Below are 16,901 nucleotides of genomic sequence, written 5' to 3'. Positions count from 1 at the left end.
TGATGCACAGTTGCCAACTGACCAAATCCTGGCCTGCACTCATGCCTTTAATAGAAGATGACCGATGCACAGAAATAAGAAGATGGGGTGAAGCTTTGCATGTTCTGCTTCTGTCTACACATTGAGAAACTGCTTTTTTTTAAAAAAAGGCAGAGCTGCAGGGGTTGGCCTGTTTATTTGCTTATTTACTTCCTTACTTCCATTATTTATAGGCTTCTCTATAACAAGAAGATCTCTACGCAGCTCACAGAATAAAAATAACAAGCTAAAAATACAACGAATGCAATAGAAACATAACACAGCGTTAAAGGCACCAAATAAGATAATTTTGAAAAGGTCTAAGAATAAATAGAGCAGAGAATAAAAAAAAAGCCGAACAGAGCGGAAGCAACATTAAAGGTTACAATGTGCTACTTGGGGGAAAATGAGAAAACTCTCCAGGGGCCGGAAAGACATTAAAGTAGCAACAGTCTGGTGACAAGGGCATTCTGCATTTGGGGTGCCAACACTGGCAAGGCCCTGCCACCGACTGCCATCTAGGGCGCCTTATTGGACAGGGCACTCTGACAAGGGCATTAGATGAAGATTGCAGGGTCTGGGTAGCCCCCTCCTGCCTGAATTTGCCTTATCCTCTTTTGTTGTTGTTTAGTTGTTTAGTCGTGTCCGACTCTTCATGACCCCCTGGACCAGAGCATGCCAGGCACTCCTGTCTTCCACTGCCTCCCGCAATTTGGTCAAACTCATGCTGGTAGCTTTGAGAACACTGTCCCACCATCTCGTCCTCTGTCGTCCCCTTCTCCTTGGGCCCTCCATCTTTCCCAACATCAGGGTCTTTTCCAGGGAGTCTGCTCTTCTCATGAGGTGGCCAAAGTCTTGGAGCCTCAGCTTCAGGATCTGTCCTTCCAGTGAGCACTCAGGGCTGATTTCCTTAGGAATTGATAGGCTTGATCTTCTTGCAGTCCATGGGACTCTCAAGAGTCTCCTCCAGCACCAGAATTCAAAAGCATCCATTCTTCGGTGATCAGCCTTCTTTATGGTCCAGCTCTCACTTCCATACATCACTACTGGGAAAACCATAGCTTTAACTATACGGACCTTTGCTGGCAAAAGAGGATATCTCTGCTTTTTTTTGACAGTATCTTAAAAAGCAGAGATATCCTCTTTTAGAGCCATCCAAGTTGGGAGCTATCGCAAAGTATGGGAGTTCCATAGTTTAACGCTCCTCTTTTCTCTGTCCTGAATCTCCCAACATCGGGTCAGTGTCAAAACAATCAGTCGGAGCTTCGGGCTGCAGGTCTGTAAGACTTGAACACTGACAGAAGTTGGGTGAGAGAGGGGGCACAGGAGTACATCCACGATGCTCCTGGACCGATGTGGGTCCATCTCTCCCCATATGACAGTAAGTTTAGGCCTCACAAGCCTCTTTTTGCTAACCCATCCCCTTACTATCCCCCCGCAAGAAAGGTCTGTTTCCTTATCCCCAAATGACAGATTATGGAAGATGGGGAGCTTGTGCTGCAATATAGACACTGGCCATGATTTCATGTAACAATATTTTAAATTGTATTGGCAAAAGGGGTTAGACCCAGAAGCAGAGCAAAGAAGACAGTTTTCTACTCTGTACAGAAGGCAAACCAAATAAGGGTTGGGCATACTTCACATAACATGATCTGTCTTGCTTTTTTTTTTACCGGGTTATAAGAGCCACCAGCTGCACACAGGAATTAAAGACAAGAGTTCCTCTGAGCATAATTGGCCAGGAATTTGTTTTTTGGTCCCAGAAATGCACCCACTGTCCAATAATAATAATAATAATAATAATAATAATAATAATAATAATAATAAATTTATTATTTATATCCCAGCCACTCTGGGCAGCTTCCAACAAAATATTAAAATACAGTAATGCATCAAACATTAAAAGCTTCCCTAAACAGGGCTGCCTTCAGATGTCTTCTAAAAGTCTGGTAGTTGTTCTTCTCTTTGACATCTGGTGGGAGGGCGTTCCACAGGGCGGGCGCCACCACCGAGAAGGCCCTCTGCCTGGTTCCCTGTAACTTGGCTTCTCGAAGCGAGGGAACCACCAGAAGGCCCTCGGAGCTGGACCTCAGTGTCCGGGCAGAATGATGGGGGTGGAGACGCTCCTTCAGGTGTACAGAACCGAGGCCATTTAGGGCTTTAAAGGTCAGCACCAACACTTTGAATTGTGCTCGGAAACGTACTGGGAGCCAATGTAGGTCTCGTGGTCTCGGCGGCGGCCGCTCCCTGTCACCAGTCTAGCTGCCGCATTCTGGATTAGTTGCAGTAGTCAAAGCGGGAGATAACCAGAGCATGCACCACTCTGCGGAGACAGTCTGCAGGCAGGTAGGGTCTCATCCTGTGTACCAGATGGAGCTGGTAAACAGCCGCCCTGGACACAGAATTAACCTGCGCCTCCATGGACAGCTGTGAGTCCAAAATGACTCCCAGGCTGCGCACCTGGTCCTTTCAGACATAAACCACAGGCTAGTTATTTACCTATTAGCAATTGTTTCATTTTTAGAAGAGGTGCTGAAATGTGGCATATCGATGTTTTAAATAAATAAACACCCACACACTCTGGTTCCGCCCCACTCAGTTCTCTTCATTTCAGCAGTCTATTGGGGGGGGGCTGGGGTTAGAGAGGGACCACGCATTTTGTCGTTGTCATCACTATTGTTAAACAACCAGTGGTCAGAAAGCTAGGGGAAGCCACGAAGCAATTTGCCAGTAGATGTGGATCTATGCCCTGCCCACCCTGTGTGCAAAAGTATCACAGATGCCGCCATTCATAGAATCGTAGGGACCCGAGGGTCATCTAGTCCAACCCCCTGTAATGCAGGAATCTCAACACATGGTCCCCCGCCCAATCCGAATCCATTCCGGACCCTGCTTAGCTTTGCAAATGTGCTGGCAGTTTTATTGCTGCACCGTTGTGCACCTGCTCTCAACCAGAGCTACTACCCGGGGAGACAAATACAGATCTGTGTTATATTTCAGACACCTTATTAGATGACAATAAATAATATAATCATCCGAGGTCTGGCTGATCCGTGGCCTGCCAGGAAGGCATGTAAATCTGCAACCCACGAAAGAAGCATAGCAGCCTTGAGAGCGTCCTACAACTCCTCCCTCTCCCTCTCCCTCTCCCCCTTCCCATATATTCTTTATCTTCTCTCCCCCCGCCCCCCCTTTCCAATACTGCCAATTGCGGCCTAGGCCCCTGGTTCTCCTTTGCAACTCTTGTTGCCACGGAAACTGCCTCCACAGGATGAGACAGTCGGATAACCCATCACTCAGCCCGGCAGCCAATCAGAAGCACCCCCGAGCCGGCATCCTTGCAGTCGCCCAGGCGACCAATAAGCACCTCACCTGCTCCGGGAAGTCCTCCGCCTCCGGAACAGCCAATGGCAGCCTCACCTGCCCCAGGAAGCTCCCAGTCGCTCAGGCAACATCACCCAGGCGCCTTCCCCGCACCCCCATTTGGGCGTCCCTGCAGCCAGCAGTACACTTAGCCGGAGACAAATCACCGAAAAGGAGGCAACTCTTTTAAGTTGGGCATGATTAATGTTAACACATCTGTCAGTCCCGGTGCTGCTGCTGCTCCTATCTCCACGCTGCTCCGTAATCTCTGCCTCTGTTTGTCTCCTTCAAGATGCCTGTGGGGTGCAGGGAGGAGAATCTCAAACCCAGATAACAATAAGCATAATAAAGAACAAATTACGGCAAGCTGTTTTCTTTGCCCTTGTCTCCATGCCTCTGCCAAGACGGGTTCGACAAAATGCCCCCGTTGCTACCGCAATTTGGAGTTTGAGGCTACAAAGGCAGCAGATGCACTGAGTAGCGGGTTTTTGAAACACATCTGGTGGAGTTGGGCTGGTAAAGTGGGAGAGTCAAGCAGACAAAAGAGATGGTTAAAGTTTTAGCAGCTTCTGGAGGTGGTTTCCGACGGAAACCAGAAATCTGCCCCGGTTCAAAACGCAATGTTTGGTAAAACGTTTGAGATGTGGTTCTGACGGCGAATTTAATGCATCAGGCTGTGTCACAAGGGAGGCAGAAAGAAAGCAGTGTGTATTCTTGGGGTTGTGAGAGGAAGGCAATTGGCAATGAGACACCTGAGCAATTTCTGCACCTTTGTTTTACGCTAGTGGGGCATCAGTTATACAGAGCTGCAAAAACTGCAGGATGTGCTGCGTTGCCTTTTACTGTGCTGGGCCTCTTATCGGTGGGGAGCTCTTATCCCCATTATGCAGATGGGAAAACTGAGGCTGAGAGAGGAAATGACCCAGAAAGGCCCACAATGACCATGCTAGGACTTGGCCCCTGAACTGCAAGGCCAATTGCCTTCTTATTTGTTTATCCTGACGCGACTACATTGGCTGCCAATTAATTTCTGGGCCCAATTCAAAGTGCTGGTTTTGACCCACAAAGCCTTACATAGCTCAGGACCTCAATAACTTAAGGACCCCCTCTCCCCATATGAACCAACCCAGACCCTGCACTTGTTATACGTCCCCCTCCCTGAGAGGTTCGGGGGGGCAACAAGAGAATGGGCCTTTTCTGTGGTGGCTCCCTGCTTGTGGAATGCTCTCCCCAGAAAGGCTCGCCTGGCGCCATCATTACATATCTTTAGACACCAGGCAAAAACTTACCTCTTTACCCTGGCCTTTGACCATTAAACAATTTATGGCCTGTTATTTTATTATTATGGTCTGTGTTATGGTTTTTTATGCTCACTAAATCATATCCTTAATGTGGTACACTGGCCTGGGAACTTTGGATAAAGGGTGGCATATAAATGGATTAAATAAATAAAAATAAACTCATTTATATTGCTTATGTTTAAGCAGGGGGCATGAATAATCATGAATGGAGCATAGGATTTGTGGGTGTAGAGTCCCAAACGTGTCTTAGGCTGCATTCCTGGGGAAAGCCCATTTAATGGATGGCGGTCAATGGTTCTAGATTCAGGTAGGTAGCCGTGTTGGCATGACGCAGTCGAAATAAATAAATAAAAATTGTTCAGCAGCACCTTAGAGACCAACTATGTATGTTCTGGGTATAACATATGCACACGAAAGCTTATACCCAGAACATATTTAGTTGGTGGCGCTGTGGGTTAAACCACAGAGCCTAGGGCTTGCCGATCAGAAGGGCGGCGGTTCAAATCCCCGCGACGGGGTGAGCTCCTGTTGCTCGGTCCCTGCTCCTGCCAACCTAGCAGCTCGAAAGCACGTCAAAGTGCAAGTAGATAAATAGGTACCGCTCCGGCGGGAAGGTAAACGGCGTTTCCGTGCGCTGCTCTGGTTCGCCAAAAGCGGCTTAGTCCTGCTGGCCACATGACCTGGAAGCTGTACGCCGGCTCCCTCGGCCAGTAAAGCGAGATGAGCGCCACAACCCCAGAGTCGTCTGCAACTGGACCTAATGGTCAGGGGTCCCCTTTACCCTTTTAAAGGTGCTACTGGACAATTTTTTAATTTATTTCGGCGGTCAATGGATTGAGGTTGAATCCCAACAAGACAGAAGTGCTGTTTTGGGGGGACAGGGTGGATGTGGGGGGCTCCCTGGCCCTGAATGGGGTAACTGTGCACCTGAAGGACCAGGTGCGCCGCCTGGGAGTCATTTTAGCATTGCAAAGACTGCCTGGGTCATTGTGGGGCGTTGGAATACATGACCTTCCAACTCTGCAATGCTAGGATTCTAGACCAGAGCTCAAGTCCTTTGCAATGCCTGCGCTCCTTTGCTGGGCCAGTCAAAGGAGTTTTGCTCAACACCAAGGTGCTACCTAAAAGCACACCTTCTCACAAGACCTTAACTTAGCATTTGCCAACCTGGTGTCTTCCCATCCATCCCAGGGAAAGGTTGGCAATGGTTGCCAAACTCTCTTCAAGGTTAGCAGGACACTTGCAGAGAGAGAGGTTCAGCAGCGATTTGCAAATCAATTGCAGCGAACAAAAGAACAGGGGAACAAAGGCCCAAATCTCCAGAGCAGCCTTAAAAATGTGGCAATGGCAAGAAGCAACTTCCTCCTTTTTCCGGCTTTTCTGTAAGAACCTGCCCCCAAAATTTGCAATTCCAAATTGCATGCAAACGCAAGGAGCTGGGAAACAGCTGGCTTTTGCAGATTGCCCAACAGTCTGAAAGCATGGTTGGGTGCCATAGACATTTGGCCACAAATTGGTGGCTAGTCGGCCACAAATTGCCCCATGGGCTTGCACCTAGCAGGGGTGAATTAGTGGCAGCAAGGGGCGGAGATTTCAGGAAGAAGGGGAGGAGCCACGTACTCCCCAAAATATCTCTGCAAAGGGAGCAAGAGGCTTGCAGTAAAAAGTCAACTTTTTGGGGGGTGTCTGCAAAAGTTGCAGCCAGTGACTGTCCTGCTGGACTTTACTGGAAGTTTGATGGGGGGATCTGGGCTTAGGTCTGACCACGACCGGATGAGGATGGCCAATTTGGGCTGCAGCAAGGACCAGAGGACTCTGAAGGCAAGATCTGGAGGTCCTCAGGCTTCAAGAAGAGAAGCAAGGATGGAGGTATGTTTGGGGAGCCACCTAGGGTAACCTGGTGCCCGCCCCCGAAAGACTACAGGCACGCTGGCTAAGGCTGCTGGGAGTTGTAGCACCAGGTTGGCAAAGGCGGACCGAGGGCACAGCTGAGCAAAAACCTTTGCCGCAAGATGCCCCTTCTGCACTATGCATTTAAAGCAGTTTCCTATCATTTAAAACAAAGGATTGTGGGAACTGTAGTTTCTTAAGGGTGCTGAGAGTTCGGAGGAGACACCCCTCACAGAGCTCATCTGCAATTCAGGGCGATTTTTAACAAGCAATCCTTCCTTGTAGGGAACTCTGGGAATTGTAGCTCTGTGGGGGGGAAAGGCGTCTCCATGCACTCTCAGCCCCTTGAACAAACTACAGCTCCCAGGATTCTCTAGGGGGAAGCCGTGGTGGTTTAAAGTGGCTTGATACGGCTTTAGATTTATAGTTTAGAGGGGGCGTGAATTGAAGGGGAAGCTCTGAGTCAACTGTGCCCCAGCCAAATCTACCAGGTGTGTGTATGTCAGTAAACAAGTATTTTCATTATTTAGGGGGCCAGAGGCATCTGATTGGCTGCTGCTATGAGACAGGAGCCCTTCCAGATACAAAAAAAATATATGTGGCAATCTTATCTTTCACTTCCTGAGCATCACTTGTTTCTGCCAGTGACCCAAACAGCCCAGTTCTGCCTCTCCAATGTTGAGCATGGTGAGGATAATGCCAAGGTTGCAGGTTCGATTCCCAGCTGCATATTTCTGCATTTCAGGGGGTTGGACTGAATGATCTTCAGGGTCCCTTTCAACTCTACAATTCTACGGTTCTAAGGCTGCAGTTGGGAATATTATTGCATTGATGGACTAGAAATGTGGGGGTTGCTAATCCAGTCCCTGTGGGCACAATGGTACCCAATGGTACCCTCTAGCCCAGCGTTTTGTTTCCAGCAACACCCAACCCACTGCCTTGCTTGTGAGCTTCACAGGGCCTTTAAAGTGGTAGCCCCCTAAATTCTATAGCAGGGGCCAGCAAACTTTTTCAGCAGGGGGCCAGACTATATTTTGGGGGGGGGGGGAATGAGCACATTCCTATGCCCCACAAATAACCCAGAGATGCATTTTAAATAGAAGGACACATTCTACTCATGTAAAAACACACTGATTCCTGGACCGTCCACAGGCCGGATTTAGAAGGCGATTGGGCCGGATCCGGCCCCTGGGCCTTAGTTTTTGCCTACCCATGGTCTATAGCATTTGGTATATTGAGGTCTACTGCCACTAAAAGTGAAGGTTCCTGTTTCTTTTGCTGTTTCAAGCACCCTGTGCCCCAGCACTGCTGCAACAATCCAGTCTGAGGATGCTGTTTGGGAGACGGATATTATCCGCTGCATTTTGGGGAGAAAACCCAATGGAATGGTGTCAGAACCCGGAAAGAACAGGTAAGGTTTTGTGATTTATACTAGCCTTGCAAAAGGAAAGAATTTGGCTGGCTGGCCTGTTTTTTGTTGGGGGGGCAGTGTTTAGTCATTTGAAACACAATGACTCAGAGGGTCTCTGAATCGAAGTCCCCTCTGGAGCCATTAACACCCCTCCTTGCCTGGAGACATGGGGCAAGCAAGTTATTTATTTTATTTGTTTTGGCAATAAAGATTGCAAGGTAGAGGCATTTTCACAGGTACTTGGGTGTTGGGGGTCCCCAGCCATTTCCAGCCCAGGGACACCTTTGGAAATGTGGTGTGGACACCACAAACATACCCATTTCACAGAAGAAAAACTGGCAATGCTCAGAGCCTTCCCCTCCCCAAACAACAAGCAAAACACCTACACTTCCCCCAACACAAATACAGCACAGGAGAAAAACACACAGACCTCCAGCCCCCGCAAAAAAACAGGTAGCCCTACCAACCAAACAGCTAAAAGAAGCCAAACTCCCTGGTTTTTTTAAAAATGGGAGATGCAGGAAGGGCCTTGGTGGGTGGCAAGAGGATCATCTGAAGTTGTCACATTGAGGACCCCAAGCCTAACCTCAGGGGCAGCATGGTGTAGTGGTTAGAGCTTTGTTGTTTAGTCGATTAGTCGTGTCCTACCCTTCGTGACCCCCTGGACCAGAGCACGCCAGGCACTCCTGTCTTCCACTGCCTCCCGCAGTTTGGTCAAACTCATGCTGGTAGCTTTGAGAACACTGTCCAACCATCTCGTCCTCTGTCGTCCCCTTCTCCTTGTGCCCTCCATCTTTCCCAACATCAGGGTCTTTTCCAGGGAGTCTTCTCTTCTCATGAGGTGGCCAAAGTATTGGAGCCTCAGCTTCAGGATCTGTCCTTCCAGTGAGCACTCAGGGCTGATTTCCTTCAGAATGGAGAGGTTTGATCTTCTTGCAGTCCATGGCATCCACAAGCTCGGCCCTCCAGATGTTTTGGGACTACAACTCCCATCACCCCTAGCTAACAGGACCGGTGGTCAGGGATGATGGGCATTGTAGTCCCAAAACATCTGGAGGGCCGAGTTTGGGGATGCCTGGGTTAGAGTGTCCACCTGGGAGACCAGAGTTCGAATCCTCTTTTGGACCTGAATCAGACTGCGTGACTTTAAGCCAGCCGTTGCCTCTTAGCCCAGCCTGCCTCAAAGGGCTGTTGTGGGGCTTAAATGAGGAGAACCATTTGTGTCACCTTGATCTCCTTGGGGGGAAAAAAGGGGGAGCGTTTAAACGCAAACAAATGAAAATATAAAATAACCATTCATAGAGTCTTATGGGTCAAAATCGACAGCTTTTGCCACAGTCTGATGGCTGCACAGGTGCTGGGGGACTTTTGTGAATGGAGACAGTGATGGTAAAGGTTGCCGAACTTGAGCGCTTCGATTCTTGGCTCTCTGTCTTTGTCTTAACCAACCCTGGGAACAAAGGAAGCCTGCCTTAAATTAAGGTCATTCTACTTGTCTATCCAAAGGGATGCGGGTGTTGCTGTGGGTTAAACCACAGAGCCTAGGACTTGCCCATCAGAAGGTCGGCGGTTCAAATCCCCGCAATGACGGGGTGAGCTCCCGTTGCTCGGTCCCAGCTCCTGCCAACCTAGCAGTTCGAAAGTCCGTCAAAGTGCGAGTAGATAAATAGGTACCGCTCCAGCGGGAAGGTAAACGGCGTTTCCGTGCACTGCTCTGGTTCGCCAGAAGCGGCTTAGTCATGCTGGCCACATGACCCAGAAGCTGTATGCCGGCTCCCTCGGCCAATAAAGTGAGATGAGCGCCGCAACCCCAGAGTCGTCCGCGACTGGACCTAATGGTCAGGGTCCCTTTACCTTTACCTATTTGTCTATCCAGTCCAGGCTCCCTCAACTGGAATGGCTGGAAGAGGGGGCTGATGAGAGTTGTAGTCCACAGCATCCAGAGAGCGCCAGATTTCGTAGAATTGTAGAGCGGGAAGGAAGGGACCCCGAGGGTCATCTAGTCCAACCCCCTGCAATGAAGGAATATGCCGCTGTCCCATAAGGGGATCGAACCTGCAACCATGGCATTATCAGTACCACGCTGTAACCAACTGAGCTGTTTCTGTATTGTTTGTTTGTTTGATTGATTGATTTATACCCCGCCCTCCCCGGCCAGAGCCGGGCTCAGGGCGGCTAACACCAGTAAAATTACAGTAAAAACATGATGGGGGGGGACCAATTAAAATACAGGTTAAAATGCAATTTAAAATGCAGCCTGATTTTAATAGTAGCCCATAGATCAAAACCATAAGGGGAGGGAAACATAAGGGTCAGACTGAGTCCAAACCAAAGGCCAGGCGGAACAGCTCTGTCTCGCAGGCCCTGCGGAAAGATGTCAAGTCCGGCAGGGCCCTAGTCTCTTGTGACAGAGAGTTCCACCAAGTTGGGGCCAGTACTGAAAAGGCCCTGGCCCTAGTTGAGACTGATCTAACTACCTTGCGACCTGGGACCTCCAAAGTGCTGTCATTTGTGGCATTTACGTCTCCCCTTTTCCTGCAAGGAGCCCGAGGCAGTTTACGTGGTTCTCTCCCCCACTCCTCATTTAATCCCCGCTACAACCCTGCGAGGAAGGGTTGGCTGAGAGGGGCAAGGATTGGCTCAAGGTCACCCAGTGAGCTTCGAGTGGGGATTCGAACCCTGGTCTCCCAGGTCGTAGTTTGACACGTTAGCCACCACACACCATGCTGCCTTTCCCGTTTCTATTTTCTGTGGCGAGAATGCTTGAAGAGCAGCGGTTAAGAGCGGGAGCTATGAGCCAGGATGCCTCCACTGGTTTAAATAATAATAATAATAATAATAATAATAATAATAATAATAATAATAAAAAATTTATTATTTATACCCCACCACTGAGTTTCCCCAGCCACTCTGGGCGGCTTCCAATCAAGTGTTAAAAACAATACAGCATTAAATATTAAAAACGTCCCTAAACAGGGCTGCTTTCAGATGTCTTTTAAAAAGAAGATAGCTGCTTATTTCCTTCACATCTGAAGGGAGGGCGTTCCACAGGGCGGGCGCCACTACCGAGAAGACCCTCTGTCTGGTTCCCTGTAACCTCACTTCTCGCAATGAGGGAACCACCAGAAGGCCCTCGGAGCTGGACCTCAGTGTCCGGGCTGAATGATGGGGGTGGAGACGCTCCTTCAGGTATACTGGACCGAGGCCGTTTAGGGCTTTAAAGGTCAGCACCAACACTTTGAATTGTGCTCGGAAACGTACTGGGAGTCAATGTAGGTCTTTCAAGACTGGTGTTATATGGTCTCGGCGGCAACTCCCAGTCACCAGTCTAGCTGCTGCATTCTGGATTAATTGCAGTTTCCGGGTCACCTTCAAAGGTAGCCCCACGTAGAGCGCATTGCAGTAGTCCAAGCGGGAGATAACTAGAGCATGCACCACTCTGGCCAGACAGTCTGCAGGCAGGTGGGGTCTCATCCTGCGTACCAGATGGAGCTGGTAGACAGCCGCCCTGGACACAGAATTAACCTGCGCCTCCATGGACAGCTGTGAGTCCAAAATGACTCCCAGGTTGAGCACCTGGTCCTTCAGGGGCACAGTTACCCCATTCAGTACCAGGGAATCCTCCACACCTGCCCACCTCCTGTCCCCCAAAAACAGTACTTCTGTCTTGTCAGGATTCAACCACAATCCATTAGATGCCATCCATCCTCCAACCGCCTCCAGGCACTCACACAGGACCTTCACTGCCTTCACTGGTTCTGATTTAAAAGAGAGGTAGAGCTGGGTATCATCCGCATACTGATGAACACCCAGCCCTGTACGTTGCCATAGGAAAGCCGCTGTCTCTCAGGCACTTTCTGCAGCTTGGAGGAAGTAATTCTGGCCTTCCTTACTGGGCTGTTGTTAGGATAATGTCAGTTAGAGCAGCGGTAGACAACCTAAGGCCCGGGGGCCGGATGCGGCCCAATCACCTTCTCAATCCGGCCCACGAACAGTCCGGCAATCAGTGTTCTTACATGAGTAGAATGTGTCCTTTTATTTAAAATGCATCTCTGGGTTATTTGTGGGGCATAGGAATTTGCTCATATTTCCCCCCAAAATATAGTCCGGCCCCCCACAAGGTCTGAGGTTCAGTGGACCGGCCCCTTGCTGAAAAAGGTTGCTGACCCCAAGTTAGAGCATTGGAGATTATAAAACGGAGCGTTGTGTGCTGAGTGCCATTATCAATGTGAACTGTAAAGCTTACTAGGAGCATAAGAAGCTGCCTTCTACTGAGTCAGGCCTTTGGGGCCTCTCAGTATTGTCTACACGGACTGGCAGCAGCTCTCCAGGGTTTCAGGTAGCAGACTCCCCCAAGCATACCTGGGGATTAAACCTTAGACCTTCCTTGGAGGTTTTTAAGCAGAGGTTGGATGATCATCTGTCCTGGGTGCTTTAGCCAAGATTCCTGCATTGCAGGGGGTTGGACTAGATGACCCTTGGGGTCCCTTCCAACTCCAAGATGGGTGGGGTATAAATAATAGATGATGATGATTCGATAATTCTGCTTGCAAGATGGATGCTCTGCCATGGAGCTATGGCTCTTCTGAAAGTGCAAGCAGTTTTTAAAAATGCCAAATTAGCATTTACACTTCAGGGGGGGAAATGGAGTTCGTGCAGGAAAGTGATTCCCACGTGTCACAGTTGTGGGTTGAATAGACTGACCTGTGGGTGCAGGAAGGATGAGCTAGATGACCTTGGCGTCCCCTCGCCTTGTGCCTGTCGCAGAATCCTAGCACTAACTTGGGGTCTTGCACTGGGTGTAGGAAGGGAGGTTGTTAGCCCCCTGAGCTGGATTCTGAATCTCCTGTGCCCAGCTGACCAAACGCTATCCTGAAAACTCCCAGGTGTACAGGGACTGCCAACTTTCCCGCTGACCTCTGTAGCTCTGCCTTTTAACAGCTGCCACATCTGCAGGCATCGTTTTTGCAGCAGTTGAAAAGTTGGCATTTGCCTGCACGGTCTTGGGTCGAGGTTTAAAACATCTTTTTTTTTGCTTGATCCATTCCTCCAAACACACACACACAAACACAGAGCATAATTGCGCACACTTTCCTGACGCTGAGGAATCTGAAATATTTTTTGCAAAAGCTCCTTTCTCCTTTCCCTGCAGAAAAAAAACAGCAAACCAACCAGGTTTGCCTGTGAACTTGACGGGAACAGAAAGCCAGACAGTGGCACAGGAAAGGTCTGGCGATTAAACCCCCTGCCTTGGGTCAATCCTGGGGGGGGCAAGGAAACAGAGAGAGCGTTGGTGGGGGGTCCGGTCTCAGGTAACAGATATGCTCTGGGTGGGCTGCGGAGGGGGCGGTGGTCTGTCCTTAGGATGGTGGCGGAGGCGAGAAAGTTTTTGACATTCTCTCCAGCAACTCCTTCCCCGTTGCGCCCCTATTGGGGGATGCAAATCCTCCATTCCTGCCCTGCAACCAATGACGTCCCTGGGTGGGCGGGGCTTCCCATTGACAGAATGAGCACCTGGGTGTTTACTCCGAGCGAGCAATGTGTGCGCAGCAGCCCCTAGACTGTGCAGGAGGGGAGGGGCCCGTCTGGGAGGGGGGAAGAGGAGGAGGAGGAGGGGGCTGTCGGCGGGGATGGGCTATAAGAGAAGGCAGCCGAGAGGAGCCAGCGAGAGGGGTGGGCGTGAGCTGGCTGACTGGGGAAAGAGAGAGAGAGAGAGAGAGGCGTGGAGGGCAGCGAGGGGCAAAAGACCGAGACCCTCTGCCGTTCCCTTCCTTCCTTCGTTCTCAGGTCTTGCCCTGGAAGCCCAGCGGCCGAGCAGCGAAGTCGTGACTCTCCTTCGCCTTCCCGAGCGATTCAGCACCCAAAGGGCTCGCCTGCCTGAAGTGGACGTCCACCCACCCCTTCCTGCCCTCCGGCCGGCTTTTCTTGCCAAAGATCACCCCTCTCTCCCTCTCTCTTTCTTTCTTTCTCTCCACCGCCGGCCCGGCTCCCTTCGCCGCTCGTCTGGCGCCTGCGGAAGGTGCCACAGCCGAGGTGCCACAACCACTTCTGTCAATTTGCCAGCCAGCTGCTTCAGCGACTGAGTTAAAAGGGGGGTGTGGACGCCCAGGCTGAGCTCGCCGGCAGCCAGGGTGGGCGTGGGGGAAGAGAGAGAGGAGCTTTCGCACCCGGACGAGCGATCCGCCCACCCCTCGCCGGATGATGAGAAAATAACCCGGGGCTCAGTGGCGCCTGGAACGTGGAAGACGAGGGGAGCAGGATGGTCCAGCAGAGGAGCGTGCGGAGCCGGGGGTCGGAGGGCAAGCGGGAGGTGTGCCCCAAGGATGCCCTGCTGCTGAAGGATGCCAAAGGGGAGCCGGGCTGGTGCAAGACTCCCAGCGGGCACATCAAACGCCCCATGAACGCCTTCATGGTGTGGTCCCAGAACGAGCGGCGGAAAATTATGGACCAGTGGCCGGACATGCACAATGCTGAGATCTCCAAGCGCCTTGGCCGCCGTTGGCAGCTGCTTCAGGACTCGGAAAAAATCCCCTTTGTCAAGGAGGCAGAACGGCTGCGACTGAAGCACATGGCTGACTACCCAGACTACAAGTACCGGCCCAGGAAGAAGGGCAAGGTGGGCACTGCTAAGTCCCGCCCCAGGGTCTCGGTCAAGATCAAGCCCTCCGTCCTCGGGAGGGTGGCGTCCAGCAGAAGGCAGCCCCCCAAGCAGGGTGGCAGCGGCAGCCAGGAGGGACGCTCGACGCCCGAGCTGGATGACGACCCGCTGGAAGCGCGGCTGATGGAGGCGCCTTTTGACGACGGCCCGAAAACTCCTGGCAAAGAGTTCTGGCACGTGCTGCCGGCGAGCGGCGAGAAAGGAGCTTGGGGGGGCAGTTCTGGCGACCCAAAGGACCACGAGGTTGGTGCTGCTGCTGCTGCCAAGTCCTTTTCGGACCAGGCAAGGTCCTCGGAGACCCCTTCTCCAGCGTCCACCCGGTCCCCACTGTCTTCCTTCGCCTCGTCGGACGAAGAGTTTGAAGAAGAGCTCTTGAGCTTCCTGCCCGCCCGAGCCCAGCCGAACACGCCCTGTGGGACGCCGGACTGGTCTGTCTTCGACAAAGACCTGGACCTCTTCCCCTTGGGCGCCACGTCTCACTTTGAGTTCCCGGATTATTGCACCCCGGAGGTGACTGAGATGATCGCTGGGGACTGGCTGATGTCCAGCATCTCAGACTTAGTCTTCACGTACTGAATCCCTTAGCCAGGTAAACTCTCACTTCTCCGCAATCAGGTTGTCTCAAAAAAAGAAAAAGAAACCCAGCTGTTTACATGCAGGAATCAGGTATCTCCATTTTCTTGCCTTGGCTGCATTCAAAGGCGAGCTCTCCATCAGCCCATCCCCCGCTCTGCACACACCCACTTTGCCGGCACCCTCCGGCTTGGCAGGGCTGGCGTGCCGGGGCTGGGCTCCTCATCTCCTCTCGCCCCCCACGAGCCACCGAGGGATCCGGGCTCGATGCAGTGTGTATTTACCCATGAAATTTGACTGTCTAATCAGGTTCCCCCCCCCCCATTGCAAGCCTCTCCAGCCGTCTTCCCCCCCCACACCCCCGCCTCTTCCTCCTCGCAGCTGCTTCCCAGCTCCTCCGCCATCCAAGGCGGAGGTCGCCCCCCCCCCCAGTTTCCACACCGATCCATTCCTCTCCTCTTCTCCTGCTTGCCCACGCTCCTTCCTTTCAGCTCCTTATTCCTCTTGCAAGCTTCCAATTCTCCACTTTGATTTCCGTGCCATTTCAGCGCTTGTCTTGTGGTGGGCAGCCGGGGGTGTGGGGGGGTGTATTCTGTCCTTCGGTTACCTGACACCCGCACCCCCCCAAACTGCCAACCCTTTCCCCCTTCTGTTCCATTTTAAATGGCTCCCAGGAAAGAGATCCTCCCTGTTGGATCGCGTCGCGTTCAGAGAGATGTTCAGGAACATTTGCCGCCCGTCTTGCACCCGGTGTGGGCAGGGCTTCCGGGTCCTCGTTTCACAATAACTTTTTTGTTTTGTTTTCTTTTCCGCACAAAAACACGCTCCCGAACCGGGTTGGGGAAAAGCACAGCCGGGCGGCGCCCACGTGGTGTTCACGTGGATCCGAAGCTCGCACATGCCCTCTTCTTGTGGGCAGCTAGTTCCTGTCACCGACACCCCGAAAATGCCACCCTCCCCGATTCCCCCTAGAGGTGCATGCCACGGGCATGAGCCGTGGGTGGGTCCCTCCTTCCTCTCGCGTGCTGCATCCAAAGCAGACCGAGGTCTTGTTGGCATCCTTCCCTCCTTGCCACTCCCTCTGTGTTGCCACGTTCCAGCCTCTCTGGGTATTGGCCAAGGAGATTGCTAGCGCCGGGAAATCTCTTAGGGCGGGGGTCCCTGGGATGGGAAGCTCAAGCCCACCTGAGAGGGACAGAGGGCAACTCCCCCAACCTCTGGGGGGCCGTGACTTTCACCGAAGGTCAAATCCAGCCTCCCTGCTGGCTGTCGGCAGCGGCTTCCCTGGTGGAAAGGAGAGCAGTCGACGTCTCTGTGGCTGGCTAGCAGCAGGGAGAGGGTTTTCTGCCTGGGTTGGGTCCCTCTGTGTTGCCAGCACCTTCCCACCTCAGGGCAGGGAAATCCCACTAGCTCTGGCGGGCGAGGGGCTCAAGGCATGGCCGGCTCGTTTCAAGGAGGGTACGGCTGGCAGGGGAGCCTTGAAAGCTGCCTGGGAGACACGGCGATGGGCTGTGGTCAGGCAGCGAGGTGGAAGGAGCTGCCCTTTGGCAACCGCTCCCAGTGGAAGTAGCAAGGCAGGTCCTGCCCCTTCCACCTGGGGAGGGAAGGCAGGTTTCTTGGCAGGGAAGCGTGCCTCCAACATTGGCATTTTTCGGTGCCTTTTTTGGACAGCCAGATTTGTCCTGTG

The 16,901-nt window shown here is 51.9% G+C and overlaps 1 protein-coding gene across 1 annotated transcript; it reads left to right on the top strand.

The window, feature by feature from the left end:
• The first annotated feature begins 13,613 nt into the window (after positions 1-13,613).
• Positions 13,614-16,493, top strand: SOX12 (SRY-box transcription factor 12). The gene has a single exon (XM_053394641.1). The coding sequence runs from the start codon at positions 14,243-14,245 to the stop codon at positions 15,215-15,217; it is 975 nt and encodes a 324-aa protein (XP_053250616.1). The 5' UTR covers positions 13,614-14,242; the 3' UTR covers positions 15,218-16,493.
• The last annotated feature ends 408 nt before the right edge of the window (positions 16,494-16,901 follow it).

The sequence above is a fragment of the Podarcis raffonei genome, chromosome 6, assembly GCF_027172205.1.
Source record: "Podarcis raffonei isolate rPodRaf1 chromosome 6, rPodRaf1.pri, whole genome shotgun sequence".
Classification (NCBI taxonomy): Eukaryota; Metazoa; Chordata; class Lepidosauria; order Squamata; family Lacertidae; genus Podarcis; species Podarcis raffonei.
The sequence above is the reverse complement of the archived record's forward strand: the minus strand, read 5'-3'. Positions and strand labels throughout refer to the sequence as shown.